At 40.1% G+C, this 23,820-nt stretch overlaps 1 protein-coding gene across 6 annotated transcripts in view; it reads left to right on the top strand.

The window, feature by feature from the left end:
• The window catches only part of LOC108124474 (homeobox protein 9), a 35,226-nt gene that overhangs the window by 2,031 nt on the left and 9,375 nt on the right, over positions 1-23,820 (top strand). For 3 of the 6 annotated variants that reach the window (XM_043212667.2, XM_043212669.2, XM_043212668.2), the window contains exon 2: positions 5,880-6,137. The exons of 1 other annotated variant lie outside the window; for it this stretch is intronic. In XM_043212667.2, coding sequence (XP_043068602.1) covers positions 5,880-6,137 — 258 coding nt within the window. Of the gene's footprint in view, positions 1-5,879; positions 6,138-21,553; positions 21,741-23,820 lie in introns of those variants that run through there. 2 more of the 6 variants (XM_017240165.3, XM_017240166.3) reach the window with 2 other exon arrangements.

The following is a 23,820-nucleotide window of genomic DNA, read 5'->3' as shown; positions in this document are numbered from 1 at the left end:
GGGAGATAATGCCAAGTATCACGGGGAAATACTGCATGCCATAAGCCATTTATCTCTGGGTTATCTTTGCGTTGGCTTGCCCAACCGATTCACAGTTCTTACATCACATCATCAATTCTGTTTGGCCCTGGGCCAAGCCAAGACTGATTACCTGGGCTCTGGCGAAATGGGCTTTTCGGCCCTCTCCTGCAGCTTGTCAAATCGTAACAAATTGTACGTAAGAGTTTTTCGGCCCAAATTGCCTGCATAATTCGAGAAAACTTCTTCTCAGCCCTTAGCTGCAGTTTGCTTTTGGCAAACTACTCTATTTTTTATTCCTTGTGCCTACGTACCAATCGATGGCGTCCCTTGGTCTCCTAAATCTTGCAGGATTTTCCCCCAAAAACTTTGGAATCGATATTGTAGATTGCGCAAGGCTTGAAAATGTTAGCAGGTCGCTGGCGTGTGTCAGCCTTTTTTGGGGGCAGAAAGGTAGAATCTCGGAGCGTTGAACCCGCGCCAACAGAATACAACACCTCAAGTGTCCGACCGACTGCCGTCGAGTCATAATTAGTCACACTTAAAAAGGCATTGGCCCAAAGACAACGCGGCCTGTTGCCCGTTAGTTGGCCATGCGAAATATGAGCAAAAGTGCGGCAGACGCCATCGAGCGAAGACAAAACCGGGGGCCAAAAGCGGTAACCAGAGAGTCGGGAAATGGGAGTGATGGTTATAAGAAACACTTAAAGAAAATTACATTAGGTCCTACAATAATTTTATAATGAATTAATCAAATAAACATCCTCCTTTTTATCGCATTTTAGTTCAATAGTAATTTTTATAAAAGTCTTATTCCTTTATATCAAAGTTCAGTACTACTTTCATCTCTCCAAGTGTAGGAAGCGCCAGTCTAGGGGGCCAAAATGGAAAGCCAAAGAAATCTGAAAACAGCAAAAGCAAAGCTACGTGCCCGCCAGCCAAAGAGCCGGACTATGTGGCTCTATGTGAGATACATTGTACTTATATTTGACCCACACAGAGTGTCTCTTAGAGTCCGGCGAGTCGGAGTTGGAGTTGGAGTCCGAAAAGACCGTGTCCATCTTGCATCGTTGCACTCGAGTGCAGTTGCAGAAGGGCCAACTCAGGGCGCATCTGGAGCAGAAAGGTGGTTCCAGTGAAAAGACCGACCCCCCCTTTAGAGAGAAATCTCTTTCATTTCTATTTTCATCGTTTTGCATGGCAATTTTTTTCATAACGACCCTTAGCAATGTTAGGAGGACCCAGTGCCCACGTAAACAATTTCAATAAATTGTACATTCAATGTCAATTTATTTTCTGCTCTTTTGGCGCGCAATTCAATTTAACGGCACACATTCCACACGAATATATGAAAATGTTATGTTCGCCACTGTTCTGTTGTATTCTGTGTTTTTGCAACAAATTAAAAATAACAAAAAAAAATGTACAAAAAATGAATGATAAATGAAAAGTACATGTTTTTTGTACTTTACATGGCTGAATGCACAGAGAGGCCTTAGAAATGGTCAGCAAATGCGAGTGTTGTGTTGAGTGTTGAATGGTTGCTGGTTTGGGTTCAGTTGAGTTGGGTTTCGGTTTGGATGAATGAGTCAGAAATGGAGGGATTTGTGTTTAAAAAGAGGTAGGGGAAGATCAGCTGAAGAAATGGGTGAGGTAAGATCCACTGGGGTCTCATAAAGTTTGCAACAAATCACAAATCAAGAGATGAATCATACTTAATTGAACAAATGCAAAAGTCAGGTATTAATATCAATGATTTTTGAGATGACACATCTACTATATTTCCAACTAGACTTAATTATATCTAATACATAAAATAGCTAGAAAAGAAACCTCGTGTGAACTAGAAACTATTCCAAAAACGCGTAATCTGATCTCGATTTAACCCTTCCCTTCAATTAGTTGGCCATAAATTCGGCTATAAATAGAAACACCAACCAAAGTCCGTACAAGAAATGGGGTAAAGAAGAACTATAACCGTAGACCTAGTAACCGCCAAAAGGTAAATAAATAAATATAAAATAGAATTTCAGTGGGGTTAAGCCACGCTGCAGTCGGGTAATTTGAGTAGTTTGGCCATTTGATTTTCCGAATTGCCATCCAACACGCAAGGCCCCGAAAAATCGTTGAATAAATCGAGAGACAAGTGAGCGCCACACACATTTCTCTTATCGGGGCAGCCAGAAAATGGAGCTAACCCCCTCGGAAACCCCTTGGATAAACTAAACGTAAACTAAACAAACAAGACGAGAGAAATATTTTTGGGGGGAAAACGCTAGTCGAGAAAAGACAAAAGCGATGCAAAGACGACACGCAAGAAATGCGTAAAAATAAAATTGAGACAAGAAAAAAAAGAAAATAATACAGAGAAAATCATTTCATTCAACCCCACCCACTGCCCACCGCCTAACGCCCCCAAACACACACTCCCCACACCACACCACACACACACACACTCGGAGTGGCAACCCCTCTTCGGGGCTTTCATTCATAAAGGCGAAAAAGAGAGGAAAACTTTAGCGGAAAATATGCTCCACAATAAAATATACAAATAAATGGCTGGGCTTAATGCAAATAAAAGGGGACCGAGGAGGCTGAGGAGCCTTGATAGGCTCTTTGAGAGGCTGCATGGATGGGGGTGGTTAGCCAGCCTGCCCAGAGGCAGCTGCTGTCAGTTCGCGAGGGAATTTTCCAGTCAAGTCGGAAAAACCAAATGGCACACAGAAGTGCAATTTCTGTTACCGAATTGGGGTAAAAGGGGAGCCAAATCACAAATGCAAAAAAAGGAAATGCCAATGGAAAATGTTTTTCTTTGTTTTTCCCTCTTAAAGCTAATTTTTGGGTTACATTTTGTTTTTGGTTTTTGGTGGGGAATCTGAAAATTGCATTAAATATTTTTGTGGCTTTTACTTTTATTGGGTCTGGCGGAACGTTTTGATGTTGGGATAGTAGACATCTCCATTTGGTTTCCCTCCAAACGGGCGTGAAAAGTGATACATCACAATTAATCTGCTCCACAGTGACCCACTAAATTCCGCAGACATCACATCTGTAATTCTTCTTTTTTTTTAATGCATTTTGATAGATTGCATTAAGTGCATGGAGCTTGTAAATTGGGAGTGTGAAAGGGTTGACCTCGGGGGAAGATCAGAAAACTGTGTTAACCAGCAAATGGTTCAATTTGTTCGAAAACGAAAAAAATTTTAATTTATTTTGTATACTTGTTGGAACATAAAGAAACATATGGTGGGCTTGTTATGTCTGCTGCCTGCTTATATAGCCTGCAGTTGCTTTCTTTTAAATATTTTGGGTAAACAAATTCAAGAAGCTTTCTTCTGGATATCTATTATTAAGCCAACCCTAGAAAATATCTTCCCATACTACCCATCATTTTCAAGGCCCTATCTGGAGGCTTTGTCAGCTTCCTCGTTTTATGCGAAGACAGCAATGTTGTGTTTTCTTGGAGAAATGTTTCTTAGGAAATCTCTCAAGACAATGGCAACGGCATACAATTTGCATATTACATCAACATGTTGCATGCCGGCACAGTCAAGATTGCAGTTTGTTGCCGTTTCTACTGTTGCTACTGCACAGAAATGTTGCATATGCAATTGAGTTAAGCGCCCTCCAGCACCGCCCCTTAAAGTTAAACGAGGCATGCCAACAAGATGCATGCAGCCAAAGATGATGTGGAAGACACTGTCGGCAGCTGCCGCATTGCAATCAAGTTGCAAGTTGCTGTTGCTGTTGCAAGTCGAATGCGTGAGTAAGGCAGGCATTTGTTTCCCAAGTTTGCAACTATGTGGGGGGCTGCTGCTGCAACATGCACTTGCCTCACTTAAAGCAGGTCTTAGGCATTAAATATTCAGCAAAATATCGGCATAGGCCTTTGGGGGCCACGCCCCATTCTGCCCCAGTCTACGGTGCAACACAACAAAAATTATTCATTGCTCTCTGGCTTTGTGTATAATTTCTTTATAATTGCCATTTCCCGTTTTAATGAATTGTTTATACTATAGAAATACAAAAAGGGAGTAACAGAGCAAGGGAGAGAGGTTCATGCAATAAACCCGGGGTCATGGCAACTGCCACAATATGCAGGCACATGTGTGTGTGCCTCAGAATGGGGCAGCCCAAAACACAGACCCAAGCCCACACACAAATACTCGCACGAGCTAAGGGGCAATTGCTGGCTGACCATTTTCATTGCTTCCGTTCTCCACTTGTCATCCACTGAAAGAAACTGCACCCTTTCTAGGGTTTTTGCTAACCCAAAACTATATAGTTTTCATTCAGATTTTTTGTCAGTGTCCCCCAATGCACTTAACTCTTTTTTTGGGGGTAGGTTGCTGCTATGTTGCAGCAACTGTTTGCATGACAAACGGAAATTGTTTTCATTTGATTAGTGCGAACTGCGTGTAAGTAGTGTGTATGTGTTTGGGGTGTGAGTGGCATGTTCCACATACGAGCAGGGCTTTTTTTCCCCCTGAAATGGGGGTTCTTTGGATACCAGGAGAACCGACCCCCTAACCATAACCATAACCGCATTCAGCTACAAGGGCACAAACTCTTAATGCATTTGCCGACCGCATTGGGATTTCCAACATAAATTCTACTGATCAAGATAATGACGTGATGATGATGGGGCTGAAGGTGTGTTGTCCAGCCTAGACGTTGTTTTTTACGAGCTTTTAATGGTATAATAGGACCAAGGAGTGCTGCACTCACACATCATTAAGGGTGGAGTAAACTCTAATGGTATTATGTGGAGTAGAGTAATTCATCATCGTACTTTAAGTCTAGTTTTCTAGAATTTTACTATCCACTTTAAAAGGAAGAAGTTTTTATTGAAGTTGTAGTCCCCCACTTTAATGCAAATGACTCACTTAAATGGATCGATTTCTTCAACCCTATTAATAGTTCACCTACCTCAACAACTGTGCTCATAAATTTTCTTTGGAATTCGATACGCTTTCTTGTCTCCTAACTTGTCGATCAAATTAGTCAACCCAATCGGGCCAAATTCTTATAATTATTACGAAAGCTTATCAGCTGCAGTCGGGTAGTACTCCATCTATATTGGCCTCTTATCGTGGAATTCTGGTTTTTATTTTAAAACACAGCGCCGGCGGCAATGAGCCGCCACCCGATGGCCCAAAGTTGACATCATACCAACTCGCCAGTAAAATAAAACCCAAACCAGGCAAATAGAATTAAAATTGGTAGCACACTTGGCTTCCTATGACATCATAGTTGGGCGAATGCTCTTGGGGGAGGGTGTACTGAATGGGAATGGGAAGAGGGTGACGAGTGCTAAGTGGGTGCCAAGTGCGTGTGGATATCATATGTTGTAAAAAAATATAGCACAGGAGTAGGGGTTCTTCTATTCGAAATGGGGGGATAATATTAAAGATAAGAAACATTTTTTTATAAAAATACATTTAAATACCAAAATATTATAATAGAAACACAAACCCACAGTATACAACTATACAAGTTTTTGTATAATTTTAATAATTATAAATCAGTTTCTATTATATTCCAAACTCTATAAAGAGACCTCTAAAATATATAAATTTTAGTTTAAATAAGTTGAAAATTGGCAAAAAAAATTAATTGACTATAAAATTCCCATTTATTTCTGTTTTTTTCGTACCCCCCACACAAACTCAAATGAAAACCCAAAACCAAAACAAACCTCTCTCTTACATAACCGCAAAAAAAAATGATTTACTCAATACCCGCCCCGCGTTTCTACCTTTCCGCCCACAAACAAACAACAACAACAACAAATACTATCGACAACCAACCCAACCACCCACCCACCGACAAATGAAACCCCAAATGAACAACGAATTTAGAAAGAGACGGCGCCGTGGCATCAGATGTGGACGCATATGAAACGCCTCTCGCACGCCTCCAAAGTAAATTCGACGAGCAGCCTGACCGCCCAGAAAACCGATGTGGGCGTGGGCCATCCCCACCAGAATCTGACACCCGGCAATGCAACAAACCCAACAGCCACATCAACGCCCGGGAAATGCATTCTATTCCCGGATAAGACGTCCTCCCTGAAAAGCTCTATGTATACGCAACAGGTGTACTTCAGGCCCGATATGGTACGATCGCATTTTCCCGATATTTAGATAATTCCTAGTTTCCTTAAATAGAGTTTATTGGCATGGTTTTGGACTTGATTGGTTCTTGGTTTCCTTTTATTTTTAGCAAACTATTCGCTTTGATTTCACTTTAATGGCACTTTCCACCAATTCCCCACAAAAAAAAACTTTGGCTAATGGTTTAACTTGATTTTTTTAATATTTTTTTGTTGGTTTGGATGTTATACAATTTAGTTTAATCCTGGCCTTTTGTAGTTGAATAATAATCCCTGATGGAAGCCTTTTTTTTATGCATCCCATAAACCCTCAAAGAATCAGCGTTGCATTAAATGCAGTGTGAAGCAGCTAAAAAATATATGTGAATGCAATAATCATAATCGTAGCCATAATAATCTTCATAAACCAACGACATAGCAAAATGCCAGCAATTGACTTTGCCAAGGCAACCACCACCCAACCACCCAACCACCCAACTACCCAGCCATTATACCGCCCTCCCACATCAAACTCAGTGTGCACCACTGCACCATAGCAGGGGGCAAGTGCACCATGAAATCAGTAAGCATGCAAAGTTGAGCATTACAAGGGGTTACCACAGTGTTCTCTGGCTAAGAATTTAGTTTACACAGATATAAAATATTAATAAAATATAAATAGTTATAAAAAGAAGACTTTGTTATAAACTGGAAAGCCGAATCTTATATTTTCCAAATAAATCTTTACAAGCCCATAAAAATGTCATATAATTTTTACTGTTTACCAAATCTACCATGAACTTTCCTAAAAAGCTGCCGACATTACGCAACCCCAACTTTTAATATGCAATACACAATATTAAAGTATTTCCCTGCTGTGCCAGCAACATGGCAACAAATTCAGTTTGACATTTTGCCTGGCATTTCTACTAGCAAGCTAGAAATATTTACAAGCTTTTACAGCGTGTACGTGCGGCTGTCATAAGCTCCAAGATAAATCAGCTCAGGGTCGCAGAGTATCTATTTAGCCGGTGGCGGTCAACATGTTAGAAGCATAAACAAATCTCCAAACGAGAAGAGATGCCAAGAATCCGAATTACAACCCAGCTGGAAGACCGGGGTAGTTTCAGTTGAAAAGCGTGAAGGTGTAGGTCGACATATGCAAATTGCACTTTAGGAGTTTCTGGTCGATTGTGGCTCATTGTTTAGCAGCTGACATTTAGGTGGACAGGGTAAAAAAACAAAGAAAAACCGGCTAGAGCCGCGTCCAAGCCGGCCGCTTTATTTTCAAAAAAACTGAGAGGAAAAAAAACCTGTACAACTTCGTTATTCTTCTTATTTTTTTTTCAATATCAAGACACATTCGAAGCTTCATTAACATAATTGATGCGCCATTGAGCGGCTGGCTCTGAGCCATTATATTGTCTTCATGGCTTGGAGTAGAGCGAATCGTTGGACAGGTTTTCCGGCGCATGGGCACCACCACCAATCGACCACCGAACGAACCACCGCCCCACAATACCCCAACCGGTTTACGATCAGTCGTCAGTTACAGACAGTCCCCGACATGGAGCTCTGTAATTTTCAATTTCATTTCGAGATCTCGGGGCTGACAATTCGCTTTTTTCGGCCGCCGGCTGAAGCCAAGAAGAACCAGCTCTAGCTGTCAGCTTTGGGCCAAGTTAAGATGATGAGTGGTGGAAAACGCACAAGTTATCGAGTTGCTTTCAAAACTGTTATTTATCCGAGTAGAGTGTATAATGGTATATAACGATTGATAAGTGAATGCTAGAACGGCGAATGGCAATCGATACCCATCCAAGTGGGTCATTAAAACGACTGTGATGTCAGAATAGGCAAAGGCTTTTCAATAAACTTGGATAAATTTATTAGGTAAAATTAATGGGAAAAAACTATTACATGTCCGAGCTGTAAATCTCAATAATAATTTAATTTTTTGCAAAAGGCCAGCTGTCTATTATTCATATAAACCACATCATATAGAGAGGGTGCTCCCAACCGTCTACCAGCAGGCTATTAATTATGGCATCTGCTGCTTGATATGCGGGCAGCTGCTAAAAGTTAATGAAATTTTGCGGTTCCGAGCATTTGACTTACATAAAATGGCTAAACGATATCAATCAAATTCCCTTCTTTTTATGTTATTACATGATTCGATTTATAGAGCAGAGAGCCAGGAAAAAAAAGGGAGAAAAGCCTCCAAGGCAAACAGGTTTCGGCCAGACCAAGTCTGCCGCAGGAAGATAAATGGCAAACACAAAAAAAAAATAAAAGAAAGGATGGAGAATAATATCCCCATAATGCAGTCGCGGCATCAGCAAAATCTATATAAAGGCAATTTATTTTGGAGTGGGATAGGACTGGAGTGCAGTAAAATGAAGGAAAAAACAGACAAGGAGAGCTGCGACATAAAATAAAATTCAATTCAAAGTCATTTTTCTTTGTGGCAGTTGGAAAATCATATTTGATTTGGCCGCCAGCGTTATACTTCAGATATGCCACATATAATTCAGCACTAAAATCTATACCCCGGGGAGCGGAAGTAAATTTTTTAAGGGGAGGGTAAGGTCAAATCATGCGAAAAAAGCCATTTTTTTGTGACTTTTTTCCTGACGGCACAGTTAAAATTTATTTATTCAACCAACGGTATATTAAAGTATGACATTAGAAGAATGTTTTATCAAATTTTTACAAAAAAATATTTTAAAAATATGGCAATGGTAGCAATTGTCCGGACGTGTCGCCAAAAAAAGTTGAATTGCGGTGCCCCTCATAACTCGGTGCTGGATCATTTGTAATCAAAAAATGAAAGTTCATTCGTTAGATAATAGTTCGCCCCAGGTAACGCTGTGAAGGTTTTTTGAAAATTGCAATTTTTTAATTTTTTCGAAGACTTTGAAGTGAAAAACTCAATTTTTTGGGGAAAAAATCGGTTAATTTGTCATTGCAAAATCAAAATTATGAACAAAAAAAAAAAAAACTCGACAGCGTTACCTCGTAAAATATGTACAGAAATAGTGTTTAAAATTTCAAAAGGATCGGTGCAGTAGTTTTGAAGTTATGAGGGGCACCGACTTTGAAAACGTGAGTTGTGGGAAAAACGCTTTAAAGTTTTAAACACAAAAAAATCCAGTGTAAAACGTTTATGAGCAACTTCGTCAATAACTAATAACTTCGTCAATTTTGCTTTAATTGACTTGAAATTTTGACACAATATTCTTCAAATATTATGCATTCAATTTAAAAAATAAAAAAAAAATTAAAAAAAAAAAAATTTAATACCTTACCCTCCCCTTAAAACATTTCCAACATATTCGATGAAGAAAAACCAAGCCAAAATCCGAAATCCGACACAGGAAACTGGCAGCTGTTCTCGAAAACGAGAACAATGGATTGGCCATGGCTATTGATATTGGTAACCGGCAATATTCACTTGATTCCTTTTTGGCCAATTTTTTTTTTTTTTTGTACTGCTTGGTTAGTGCACCTCTGCTGACCCGTGTGTGCAATTGTCCCCGAGTCCTGAGCCGGCTTTGTTGCATTTCGGGCATGACAGGGAAATGTTTTCTTTTATTTTTTTCCTTTTTGCCTGTGACCTGTGACAGTTGAATGGGTAGAACCGAGGCAGACAGTCGGTGGAAGCCACCACAACTCAACTGATATTAATTTTGTTTACCTTGATGACTTCAGTTGTACCCCCCGTACACCGAGAACGAAAAAAATTGCATTGAATACGTTGTCCAGCCACATGTTACTTGCTTGTAAATATTTAATTGAAATCGATACGAAATTCCATTTAGTTTCGAGCTCCCACGACTTGCTGTCTGTGGGGCCAAATTTAATTTGTGACTCTAGAGCTAGTGCACTTCAAAGCCACCGCACTTAGGTGGCCACCACCGCCCCAACTCACCCACTTTCATTTATTGGTCTTCTTCTCAGCTAATTAACGGCCTGACCCTAATCACTTAAGAGTTTACATAAAGCCCCAAAAGCCCCCAGTTCTCGCAATGACGCAATTCTCACAGAATTTTGTATCTTTGGAAATTGCATCAAGAGAGCTTGACAAAAAAAAAAGTTGCACCCGCCCCGATAAGATAAACCTCTAACGATAAGTTCGTTTCGGCCTGCGACTCCCAAGTCAGAAAATAAAACCAAAAGCTTAAACAAATTTCGTCAAAGTAGATCTCTAAGTTTGTATATGGCCACGCGCTAAAATACTGAAATAGACAAAAAATTGTTTAGCCTTTTTTGGCCGACCTGCCGAATATGGAAAAATTACTCGAAAAATATTTCAAGTTTCGTTTAAGTTTGAAATTTTGATTGTGGGCCGATTTTAGAGGCGACATCTAAAATGTTCGGCTGTCAATAGGAATTATTCAGAGTTATTTATGACGATGACTCGGGCCTTGGGAGGCACTCTGAGAATTGTGTTAACCATCAGGTAGAATGGTACGTATTCTTTATCTTGTTAGAGCAGACTACCATCTACCACTTCCGCCTTTCGAAAAATTCCTCTAATAATTATGAAAGCCGATCCCCCCCAACGGCCAATTACAGACGCCACTCACTCATCGGGCGCGAACAATGCAACGCTTTGTTTCCATCCGTTCAGGGTCAATGTGTTGCATGTTGTATGCTTGTGACTCTGTGTCTGCACCACCCAGACATCTAAAATCGAAGCTGACACCAAGCAAAAGATGAAAAGCCTTTTCCTTCTCAAAATAAACCAGCGAAAAACGGAAACATCTGCGGCCACCGAATCGTTTTAATGGCAGTTGCATATATTTTTTTTTTTCGCCAGACAAGATCAACGATCTGGCAGTCCTACCATATCTAGCAATTAATGGCAAAGAGTTCGCTAACCCTCAATAAAAACATTAATTTCGCACTCAATTAAATGTCACAAACACACACTCGAATTGTACATTCTGGTTCCGCTTGGTGATCTGACTGCGCCATCATCCTTGGCACTTGACTCATTTTTCAGCAAATTATTAACATTCTTTTCCCATTTTATTTTTTCTCTTTCTAGGTAAGTGCTCGCTTAGACCCTGATATTGATAATCCATCTGGTGACGTCAGTAAGTGGAAAGCTTTTGATAGAATCCCCCGTAGAATTCCCGCCAAGTCGATTCTCGGCTTCTCCGATTACCTTATCGAAGTGAGTAATGTGCAGGTTTCAGAAACGATCGGCGAGGAACCACTTTAGCTGGATCGCGTGAATGTTTTCTCCACCCTCTGCATTTTTTTCTGATTTTTGATTAATTGGGTGGGCCCGAAGATAACTAGCCAGGAAGTTAATTTGTTGCCTCGACTTACATGCAAAGGTAAAACAAAAAAAAATACTCCAGACGAAGGGGCTCCAAATGTGAGTGGCATGATGCACTTGAATGCCGAAGAGCTTGATCGTGAGAAATGAGGAAATTGAATGTTTGAAACAAGCCCTGATGGGCCATAATTTCCTGATCATGATTTAGAAAAGAACTAGAGGTTAAAGAAATGCCGAAAAGATTAGGTTTCCTGTAATTACTGGACTGGGGTAGCCCCCAAAAAACGCCCCAAGTAATTTTTAACTTTCACATATTTTATCTATTGTGGTTTTATTCCATAAACAAGTATTTCCAGGTCTTATCTCTCGGTGTAATTTGTCCATTAGCCAGACTTAATCGAGAAACTGGAAGAAACTGGCATCGTAAATCGCTTCCTTATTTGTCATATTCTTATCTTTCTGTCACTGTACAATATGTACACTCCTCAGCATTTCAATTAAGCGCCAACTGGCGTCCCAATTTACCGGCTAACCAAGGAGACCAACTGAGCCAAGTCCGAGTTAATTTCATTAGCCATATAGTCTGGTCTTTGGACACACTTTCGTTGAGACTTGAGCTTCGCAGCTTCTCGATCCGATTCGATTCAATCCACGGCGACCCTCAACGACTTTCACATACAACTATCGACAGAGAGAAAAATTTTCAACGGAAGTGCTATGCAATATTTTCATTAAAAATATGAGTGAAAACTATTAAATTTTCATTGCTAATTTTATAAAGATTTATTTAAAATTTAAATAGTTATTTTTATTAATTCTTAACTATCACCTTTCTTTCTGTGCAATTCGCAGCACATCTTCCATTGACTTGCCACAGGCACACGATCTTTGTGTTGTTCGTTGATTAAAGAAGACGATTCGTGGCTTTTGCAAATTACTTTCATTTTCTGCACAAAAGTTGCTGGCTCTCGAGGTTTTAGAAATTGCCATGGCTGAGAGAAAATGCCATGGCTAACAAGTCATTGACAAACTGCCAGCCAGCCAACCAACCAGCCAGATACCGAAAAGCCGTGCAAAAGTTGTGGACAACTGAGGATTTAAGACGACCACTCCCAGTGGCTTTTCAGTCTGCTCCACTCGGTATCTGAGCTTTTGAGTATCTTGCAGAGTCTTCCAGTATCCAGTATCTTTGCATCCGTAGGCCTAAGTGTGTCATGCAAATTTTCCAGCTGCTCTGCTAGCTTCGCATGTAATTTGATATTGTCATTAGTTTGGTGTGTGCGCACTCGACTGTGGCTCACCCGGGTCGCTTTACCCACTTGGACAAGGAAGTATCTCAGTATCTCTGTATCTTTTTACGTGTTTCCTACCCCAAGCGACGCGCTGCACTTGACGGCAGCGATTATGTTACTTGTGGTGGGCGGCATGTTAGTGGGCGTAGGGCGTTGGGCGGTGGGCTTTTGCATTATGCATGCCACGGCGCTCATTAGTGCGGCTTGTTGAGGATGAAAAAGGGCAGGCAGCAAAGTGGCTAGGAGAGGCGAGGACGAGCCAAAAAGAACAATGACTCTAAATTACCCTCAAGGCAACACAGCTCTCTCTCTCACGCCGTTCCCCTCGTCTTGGCCTTAAATTAGCCGGAAAATACCGAGAGGCTTGACTTTCAGAATTCCATCATATCGCCAATGACAAAACTTTTAAGTGGTTCACTTTTGAGCGATTGCAACAGCTCTCGGTGGCCAAACACTTAACTTTAGTGTCAAATGTCAGCATGAACGAAATTTGTTCTAAATAAATCCACAAATTGTTGTCATGATTTCGCAAAAACCACAGAAATTAGCTTCCTAAATGAAGAATGACACTTTCCTGCTCCAGTTATGAAAACAAAAAGCCAACTAAACACAAATTAAGTTTGGTCTTTGAAGAAGTGATGGTGAGACAAGTGTTGACATTCACTTGATGGCTCTGAAATGTGAAAGTCAAATGGGGGAAGATGCCAGTTTTTGACAGTTTGAAGGCGGTGGAATTCAAGGGACATGGAGATGAAGTGGGGTTTAGGCCAATTAGAAGTTATTAGCTTATTAGGTTTCTAAGCCATAGAATATATTTTAAATGATAGGATTAAGCTTGTCTGAAGTCTGTAGAATATGTTTAGCCAATATTAAGCTTGGTAGGAATATTGGAATCTTTTTAATCGAATACCAATCTTGCCCATGGGTAGGCCTTTATTGATTTTCCTTAAACTCTCTAAATTAACCAAATTACTCAATTCCCTAAAGCATCAAACAAAAATCTCGTTAAAAACCAAAACATATTATAAACGAAAATGCCTCCATAAACAATGGCAACGGATTCAAAACATGAATTTTACGATAAACTGACCTATCAGCCACAACAACTCGACTATTAGTCCACTTTACGATTGGCCACATTAATGAAATTTATTCACTCCGGAAGACCACAGAAAATGGCCAAAAGAGAGAGGGGGGGAGGGACAGAGAGAAAAAACCATAAATACAAACCACAGGCATTTTAATTTTTATGTTTAAACATGAAAAACGCTTTGCAATGTCACCCAGCATCAGCGATATAGTAATTTGCATCCATCAGATACAGTTTATTTTTGCTGTTGCTTATTAAAAATGAAAACAAAAAAGAGCAAAAATACATTTAAAATTGCAATTTGCATACAAATCACGTATCTGAAACAATTTGGCAAAAACAGAGAAACGAAAAAATTTATTTTTAATTCGTAATAAGCAGAAATTTTTTGAATGAACTTGCGTCAGTTGTTTGGGTATTGAAGCTACAAGAAACGTAGATACTCGTGCCAGCTTTCGTACTATATATACAAAGATATAAACATACGTATATAGAAAAGATCATCTGCTGATTCACTTGTCGCCCGATCTCGCCGGCAGACAACTGGCAATGAGTAAGCCAGCTAAGCGCGTTATGGAAATTTATGGCAAATAAAAACAAATAACACCAGCGACAGCTACGAAAACGAGATACTTTCGCTTAAAAGGGGGGATTGCCACTTGACGGCATCAATTAGTCAGCTCTACTTGTATTATATCAGATATTTTTTAAAGCCAAGTCCACATACAAGTATTTATCTCGATCGCTGGGGAATATCTTAATCCGTTTCAGAGTTCGAATTCCTTTGAGGAATGCAACTTGAAATTTTTCCGTAAACGTTTCAGTTTTTTTTGTTAAGCAATTAAATTAATTAAAATTCACGCTTATGGCACATTTTAATTAACGATAAAACAACTGTAACTTGTAGCTCCATTTCACGCGAGTTGGAGAAATGTTAGACCTGAACGCATCTTTAAGATGCGACGACAAAAATAGACAGATACTCGACCAAAAACCATTTCGTAAGCTGCTCATTAAAGTCTGAGTTGGAGCACCCTTTACACCCCCTCTGTAACTTTTTCGGGGCCCAAGTAATTATGACCCAAGTAGTTGGAGATACAAAGTGCGATAGAGCCAAACTCGAATTTGGCTTTGTCTTTATTTCAGTTTTTGTTTGATTGTGATTGTAGCTGGATTTCATTCATATTTTTCCACCACAGTGACACATTTTCAGACCAGACCCCCGAAAAACTTTCCCAAGATTTTTGTTTTGTTTTTGTTTGCTTTAATTTCATAATTTGGCAATGTCTCTGAACCCATTTCGGAACGTGTTAATGTGCAGTTTGAGCTTCTCACTCGCCGACTGAAAAATTACGAAACGGCCCTCGAAAAACTCCAAACTCTATTTTGCTTTTGGCTTTTCTCTGTGCTCTCGGCGCTTTCGCAAGTGAAATTGTTGGCAGCTTTAAAGAAAAGAAAACTGACTTTATATACACATTTTTTTCGGGTTTAATGGGCAGCATAAATTATTTTTTATTTGTATAGTTTTGCCAGAGCTTAGCTGGGTTTCTGTGTTAATTAGATGAGTCTACGCTTTTTACGCAGCTGGGAAAAGGGTCAAGGGTCTGAGCTTCTATTTTTTTTTATCCAATTTAGAAGACCACTTCTGGGTTAGGAATTCAAGACAGAACGGCAGTATCCCTCAGATCTTTTCTATACAATTTTCCGGCAAATATTGCTGACTAATGTGAAACTTTGAAGAATGCTTTGTTTCGGGACAAAAGTGTCAAACGGCATTTATTTGTGGACCAATTCCGTTTCACTCTTGACACTCTTGACATTGACACCAACAACTTTTACCAACCTCAATTACAATCAATCACACATGGTGTCTCTCGGTCAGCTGGCCAAAAACCACTTCTGGCCAGTGGCCAACTGAAACCGAAGACGTGCGTGTTTTCTTCGAAAATTACAATAATGATGGAGCCTGTCAACCCACCATTGCTAGCCCCCACTCCCATATCCTTTCTTTGAAACGAAACAACAAAAGTTTGGTCTAACGCTTAGTGCAAAAATTTCATTTATCATAAACTTCTTGGATCTCCACCTACATCCTTTTGTGTGATGGAAATGACAAAAGACCGCCTCGGTTAATGATGATGACTCTGGTATATTGTTGTGCGGTGCCTCGCAGGAGACCATCTGATAAATCTTTCGAGCCACATGTTCCAGCCACTTGTTTTTCTGGCCAAGATTTCACTCTCTAGGCGGTCGGCCAGTCTGGAGCCAGTATCGAGCACAAGACTGATTGAGAGCGGTTGCCAAGGCGGTTGGTTGTCACTCACGACCACTTGACCAGTTTTTCATTTTCATTTTGGCGGAAAAGCAACTAGTTTTACCGCTCAATATTTTAAGTATAAATTAATAATTTATGGCCAAGTTAGGCGGTTAAATTAGGAGCAAGTTTCCCACTTTTTTTTTCGATGGGCGAAGCCGGAAGTAAACAAGGATGTGCGATACGTAACACTTGCTTTACAATTTTTCAGTCCCCATCGAAATCATTTATCATTTTTTCAGTTTTATGAGGTAGATTTGTTTGCATGTCATTCGGCTTCTTCGTTTCACATGACCCACTTGAAATACGTATCCCCCTGCCATGCCAGCTCGCCGCCACATTCATGAAAATCAATGAAGCTTACAAAATATTTACCGCCCATTAGCACGTCATAAAAGGGGCGGGACCAGAGCCATAGCCATTTCACACGAGGGTCCTTCAAGTAGCAACGTTAATAAGCAAATGTTGGGAAATATGAGACTTCTTTACTTTGCTCATGACATATGTGACGGGCAGGCGGTAAAAACAAAAGCGCCCGAACACATGTACGACTTCTGTTTGGCAACACAAGAGGATCAGGGGCTGGGTGGGGAAAACATATATCTTCCTGAAGCGTAAGTAGTATGGCTTTGATTGGCGGAAGTTGGCCGTCTTAGTTGGGAAACCCCAGACAGGTTCTTGAAATGGTCAGACCACCGGGAATTCAATTTTAAAATCATACTGTCTTTGAATAATCCCATTATTTACAGACAAACTTCCAGAAACTCTACTTAAAAAATCAATACTGCCGGACGAAACTTTCTGCAATTTAATTATTTATAAACGGTTAGGGTAAAGGACTGTGGCAGAAATCACTTCGGAAACCCTACCTGCAGGATATGGGCACCGACAAATGAGGGAACATTTTCTTAAGAACTGCAGCAGGTGCTAGGCGACAGGCGTTCATTAAGGACTTACGTATCCGGAGTCCGGACGGTTGTTGAGGGCGGGACATCGGCATCCCACGGATACTACGGGTACTCAGATACACGTGGGTATGCTCCAGTCTGGCTGGGTAATGTCTGTGTGTATATATTTCCGACACTGTGTCTCGCCCTTTCAATCTTTTTGTTCTGCCTGGGTCCTTTTTATTTTTTGGCATGCATTACCCTTAATGAACTGCGGACCAGGAGACAGGGTCTGAGAGGTAGAGCCGTACCTGCGACGGTGTGTCTGGTCGTTCCTGAAACCGGGCGCTATTATAAATAATTGCACAAGAAAATAGGTAAAAATAGTGCAAGTTTCCAACGCTTCCCCAGCTCTCGGATGACAATGGGCGAGTGGCATTCACCTGGCACAGTTCTCACGGCCCAAAGCAAATCGGTGGGCTTGTGGGCAGGTCGACAAAGTGTTCCGACTTCTGTTTTATATCTTTTGTCTGGAAAACTAAAGATTGGGATCGACAGTGGGCGGTAGATGAAGCATATGCCACCAGAGCCTATGACAAAGGTGTAAATCGATGATAAATGAAGATCAAGAGTGACAAAAGGGATCTTTCTAGAAATCGGATTTAAAGTTCCAGGAAAGGTAAACCTGAGTTAGGGGCTTGGAGGCGAGAATGCAGTTTTTTTTCTAGAATTCATTATGAGGTTTAAAGGCTTCTTTAAGATAATAAAATATCTTACACTTCCCATAAGCTCTATGATAAACGTACTTTATTTTAAATACTTGTATAATTTTTTGAAAAAAATCGTTTTGAGTGAAAATCAAAATATTCCATTTAGCTACCAAAGAGCAGACACCTTTCAGTTATTTTCGCCAAATCAAAACAAGTCATAAAAATGTTCACGATTTTTTATATTTTGTTGATTTTTGTTAACAAACGTGTGAAGCTGAAAAATGATTGACAGCAAATTTAATTGAAGCATTGAACCTGGGACCGAAGACCGAAGACCGGAGAGCTGGTCCGGTCTAAAAATTGGATGAAAGAGGTGGCCGGGGCTGGGGATACTTATGGCTGTTAGTTGTCTGGCTGGCTGACCTGGCAACAGCCGTGACAGAGATGTCTCTTGTCATCTCTCAGTTAACGCTGCGCTCAATCAAACGAAAGTCTAGACGAGTATGACAAAAGCGTGTACGTTAACTTGGCTAACTGACTGACGGCCGGCAGGCCAAGCTAATTTGCCTGAACAGGAAAAGGAAGTGGGGACAGTGAAGAGTGGGGGACTGGAAGCTGGACACGGGAGTGGACAATAGTGGACCCGGGACACATATGAAGATGGATGGACTGTCGAACGTTGGCCACATTGGCCTATCCAATTTAGAGCGAACAAAAATCCGGGAGCTTTGGTTTTTTTTTGCGGTCTTGCGGCCAAGCCTCTCAACGACATGTACTTCACACCTTTGTTTGGCAGGTGAATCAGTCAGAGTCGGTCCAGCCCGGCTAAAAGTAGCCAAATTATATACTCAGCTGGATTTTCTGATGCGCACATTCACTTCCTCGTCGTGTGTACTTAAGTGGCTCATACAAAAGTTCTAATTTACATAAACAATTAAAGGCAGCGAAGCGAGCAAAAATAAAACCCAAAATAACCAGAGAAAATTTTTGTGCAAACAAAAATGATTATTGCACTTGAAAAAAATATGAATAAGATGCTAAAGAGTATAGCTAGACTGGAAACTGGGTATTTATTTATAGATTGTGCAGGCCGTTAATTGTTTAATGCGACAATTAAGAAATTATTACTCATACGCACTGGTGAACGCCTGACCTTAGGCTGGCCGGGTGTCAGTCTGTTCGACCGCCCACACGTCAGTGTTTTTCAGAGGAAAACAAAAAACAAAACAGCTCTAGTGACAAATAAGTCGTTGGCACACTTGACTGGCTTGTGGCCCAACTCGATTTTATTTTATAGAACTCGTTTTGACCGAGCTCTAAAGTCAAGTTTTCAATGTATTTATATAGAGAATGGAATTTAAAAATTCAGCAAAAATATAGAGATAATGCTAAAGTGCATTATTGAAATAAAATAAGAGACTCATAAGATTAAGGCTTCTTAAGCCTCTTAATCCATATTAAGAGCCATATTAAGAGTCAATGATCTCAAAACTCATTTCAAAGCTGCCCTTGTAAGCCATTTAATCCCCAACAGATTGGTGAAAGGAATTAATCGTCTTATAGGGCTTTTAGTAGAGATTTCCAAACCCTAATTAATAACTTTTTCAATATTTATATCTTCCTAATGAATGGATCTCTGTTCTTCTCTTTCCAGGTGAGTTCTAAACACGAAACAACTTTGTTAAAACGCAAGCAAGATGTAAGCAATATCCGATCATCAGATTGGCCTGCCAATTGGCCGTCAGCCATTATCTAGATACATTTGAAACTACCAATTCCAGCTGGGTTCTGACCCAACTATGGGGAAAAACCCAACTATGTTGCGGAAAAGAAAATAAAATCCGCTGGCTTGCAGTTTTTTCAGTTCTTCAGCTTCAGCTCCCTGACAGGCGTGTCATGCTGTGACCGCTGAATGAAATACCAAACGAACTCGCAAAAATACCAGAGCTGTCCCTGGCATATGTTGCACTCGCTACGTGTTCATGTTGAATGTCATAATCAGGCAGAACAAACAACAACAGAGGAAACAAGAACATCATCTCGCACACTCACGCCAAGTGTACCTTGTATCTAGATACAAAGTTGACTTGCCACAGCATGTGAGAAAGGTTTTTAGGGGGCGGCGGTCTCGGTCTTATGCTAGGCGTGACCTTACATAGTTGCGGCTAATAGATAGATACACATAAGATACAAAAACATGTGAAGCTAGTTTCGCCGCCGAGAGTTTGCCATCAATTGCAGTTGGCCAAGCATTTCGCACCTCACCTCTGTGGGCACTCAGTAACCCGTCAACAAAAAAAAACCTCATGATTTTTATCGAGCCCGCATGACGCCATCGTCTCTAGAGAAAGGGTGAGAAACTGTAAGACAGGCAGGGAGAAGTCAGAAAATATGCATAGAATTTTTAAAAATAAAGCAGGGTGCGATGTTCCCAAAGGTAAAGGACGAAGGCTGGATGCTCTCACTTCCATAGGATCACAGATTCCTAAAGGCCTTGGAATAAGCGAATATATCTTTAGAGTCTATAGACTACTGAGTCTCTATAGACATATCTCTATAGACTTTTAAAAGAAATAATATAGATTGAATCCATATCTATATAAAACAAAGAAAGAAAGAGAATTGGCAATTTACTTGATACCTCACTTCCTGTTCCAAGTTCAAGGACTGCTCATGGTTGGCCTTCTACTTTTGCATTCTTGATTTTTTCCCTTTTCACACATATGGTTTCCTGAATTCCCAAAACTTTTTTATTTTATTTTTTTTGGCAGACCTAACGACGGCTGGTCTACAGGGCCAGGGCCACATCTAACATGAAGATGATGATGAATTTCTGAGAAACCACGGGAACATCAGAATTTCACGTTCTGGTCCTCTGTTCTCTTTTTTTCGTCTTTTGACTTCACGCGGCAGGATCTCGTTTTTCTTGTTGGTTCTGAAATGGATTTTGGGATGGCCACCCCACTGAGCCAATAGGAGGAGGCACTATTGCCCATTTCCCGTTGCCAAATGCATTTCAAAAGACCTAATGCAGAGAACAATTTTAAAATGAAACGCAAGTTGCCATTCCGAGTGACTGGCAGACGGGCAGTCTTAGAAAAAATGATAGAATGTATTCGACTAGACAGGAGGGAGTCGGTTGAAGGTCGATGGCTTGGATTGCATAAGGAGATTGTTAGAGTTTTGGTTTCAATATGAAATCCTTCAAAAGAAACCTCCTTTTTTGTGGTTTCGAAAGCTTCCTGAAAATTGTTTTTCATCATTAACATAATAGCTTGGTATCTTGGAAACTTGACCATAAACATCTTTGATGTGGCTAAAAAGATAAAAAGCCATATCTCATTCTTTATTCATTTACCACGCCCATTGCCACACACTATGGCCGGAGAGTTGCGTTTGTTTTTGCGCCTAACCGAAAAGCATAGAAAAATCTCAGCGATTTGGTCATGAAGGTCGCCTTATTAACACATAAACCATAAAAGCCAAAAACCGTAGGCACATGTTTGGCCAAAACAAGAAGAAGAACTGAGAAGAAAACGGCCAAACAGACAACCAAACAAAAACAACCGCAACAGCGGCAAAATCTTCATGGCTTGCCTGCTTAGAATTGCCCACATGTGTGTCACGTCACGGCAGACGACAATGCGCCGCAACAGATACATAGATACACTATAGCTGAGATACAGATACTTTTTGCATGTGCTCGCACACACAAGCATGTGTAGAACACACACAGCCAGGCTATACAGGCCAGACCCATGGAACTGGGCTTGTTTTCGCCATATGTGATGGGGAAAAAAACAAATGTTTAGGCGGACTCTGTCATGAAAATCTTTGCTCAACAGAATTTTGAATAGTCGTCAATGGAAGTTGGTGCGGTTCGGGTTGATCTCAGCCAAAGTGTTTTTTTGGCCAATAAAATACTTTAACGAAACACGATTATAAAATAGCCTTTTTTTGAAAGATTTCTGTGTGAAATTTTCATTTCAAAAAGGAGCTCTGTTTATCTGAAACAGACATGATTTTCTCTACGGATCTGTATTGGGTAAGCAAATACGTTGAAAAGCAACTTTCAGTTTTAGTTGACTTTCAATTAAAGCGGAGCAAATATTTGAGCATTTGAACATTGAATTTTTCCCATTTTCCCAGTTTTTTTGTTGCCTTTTTCAATTGTTTCAACATGACTTGTTGGCAAATTGAATTTCATTTTCATTTGCGGATTATATTTGACTTTTGTTCAACGCTCACCAAACAAAGCCATCTTTTCTCTGCCTTTTGATGTTAACTCATCCAACCCGAGTCATAAATACTTTCTGTGCTCTCAACTGGCAAAAGCGAAAAAAAATTGGAATTTATTAAATGAAAAGCAACTCCTGGGCTACCTTTGCCCTGAAAGTCTCCTACATTTCCAGCTGTTGCACAAATTTTCACTTTGTGTGTTCTTTTCACTGAACCCGCCAAGCCTACGCCAAGTAGTTTGTGTCTGTGTACGGTGCTTTCATAATTAAATTAAAAAAGTTTTGTTATAAAAATCATTGACTCAAGAGGTCGCTGTCCAAAATAATTGCCTCAATAGGAATTATTAATGATTTTGTAGCTAATATTGTGGAGGAAGAAAAACGATGTTTTTGTTTTTATGTTCGGTGTATAAAGTCTTGTTCCTTTCACCACGCAAATTATGACAACATCGATTATAAAGCCCTTCGGAAATTAAACATAGAAATCATTTTTAATTTTCATCACGTTCTGGCTATGGAAATTACATTCCCAAAACGTAGTCGTAACATTTTCAGGGCCCCATGGGCAGGTTTTTTTGGGGCCAGCGGAAATAAGGCATATAATTATGGAATTTATATATATAAAAGAACAGATATGTTTCTTAGAAATTTTCCACATTTTATGACAAATATGTGTGAGATTTTGCATTGGTGTACTAGAAGGGAAATGGCAATAAATCACTCAACTTTGATGGCTATTAATAGGTGGCCCATAAATTGGGAACAACTTGCAGATGATTCTGCTGATGACGATGACACATTTGGGTTGGGTGAGCGGAAATCAAAAGTCAACTGAATATTTAACAATTCATAAGTGTTTTGAGGAGGCAGTTGAAGGCAATTCTGTGTTGGCGGTGGATGATACCAAAAAAACTATGAACTGGGTGTGAGTCCCATCATAACTATGTTTTGTGGCGGAGATTGTCAGTTTTCAGCACTCGGCCAGTGCAAGTGCAATTAAAAGCTGCCTTATGAGGGGCGCCAGCCAGGCCAGACTTGGCCAGGTAATTATGTAAGCCCAGTTGAATGCAATCAAAAAGAAATACCAGAAATTCATTTTTTTGCCACTGTCTGCCAACTTTGGCGGCAACAAACAGTAAAACCCGCAGCATAAATAATCAACTCTGAGCTATGGAGAAGCTCTGCACTTTTCGGAGGAGAGGAATTTCTGCAATTGCAAAAGTTTTCACATACTCGCAAAAAAATGACATGAAATGCAATGAAAATGAGGGCATTAAGACATTGAAGGCAAGTGGATTATATAACCCTGGGCTTACTTAAAAAAATAATAAAATTTTCCTCCACTAATTAAAGAGGAAGTCTCAAAGCTTTTTCTTCTCGTTTGACGTAGAACTCCCTCTTATCTCGGGTCTTTGTTTTTTGTCTTGTGAGTGCACCTTGACTGGCTAATTAAAGAACTTTTATTTATTTAAATTAATGCCTGAACAATGATAAGCTGTGATAATTTATCTTGAATAGAATGCAACGCAAATAGGTAGCCAGGGAAGAGATAAAATACAAAGCAAACTTAAGTACCTCAAAGATAAAGCAATTTTTCAGGAATTTCAAAATACTTTAGACATCGATTTGGCCCACAATTTTATTAGACCAAGTCAGAAACTTTAAATGAAAATATATCTCTCAGCTAAGAGCCGAGTTGAGAATTTTCCGCCCACAGCTCTACTGAAAAAAACAACACATTTCGAGCCCCAATTCCGAAGGGGCCAAAAGCAAACTCATTTTCCTCATTAACTGCAATGGCTGCAGCACGTTTCGTCCTCTCTCTTTTTGGCCACCTCTACCTCACCCTTTCTTACGCATTCCAGACCCGGAACAATAGTTTTTAAT

This window comes from Drosophila bipectinata, chromosome 2L, assembly GCF_030179905.1.
Source record: "Drosophila bipectinata strain 14024-0381.07 chromosome 2L, DbipHiC1v2, whole genome shotgun sequence".
NCBI lineage: Eukaryota > Metazoa > Arthropoda > Insecta > Diptera > Drosophilidae > Drosophila > Drosophila bipectinata.
The sequence above is the reverse complement of the archived record's forward strand: the minus strand, read 5'-3'. Positions and strand labels throughout refer to the sequence as shown.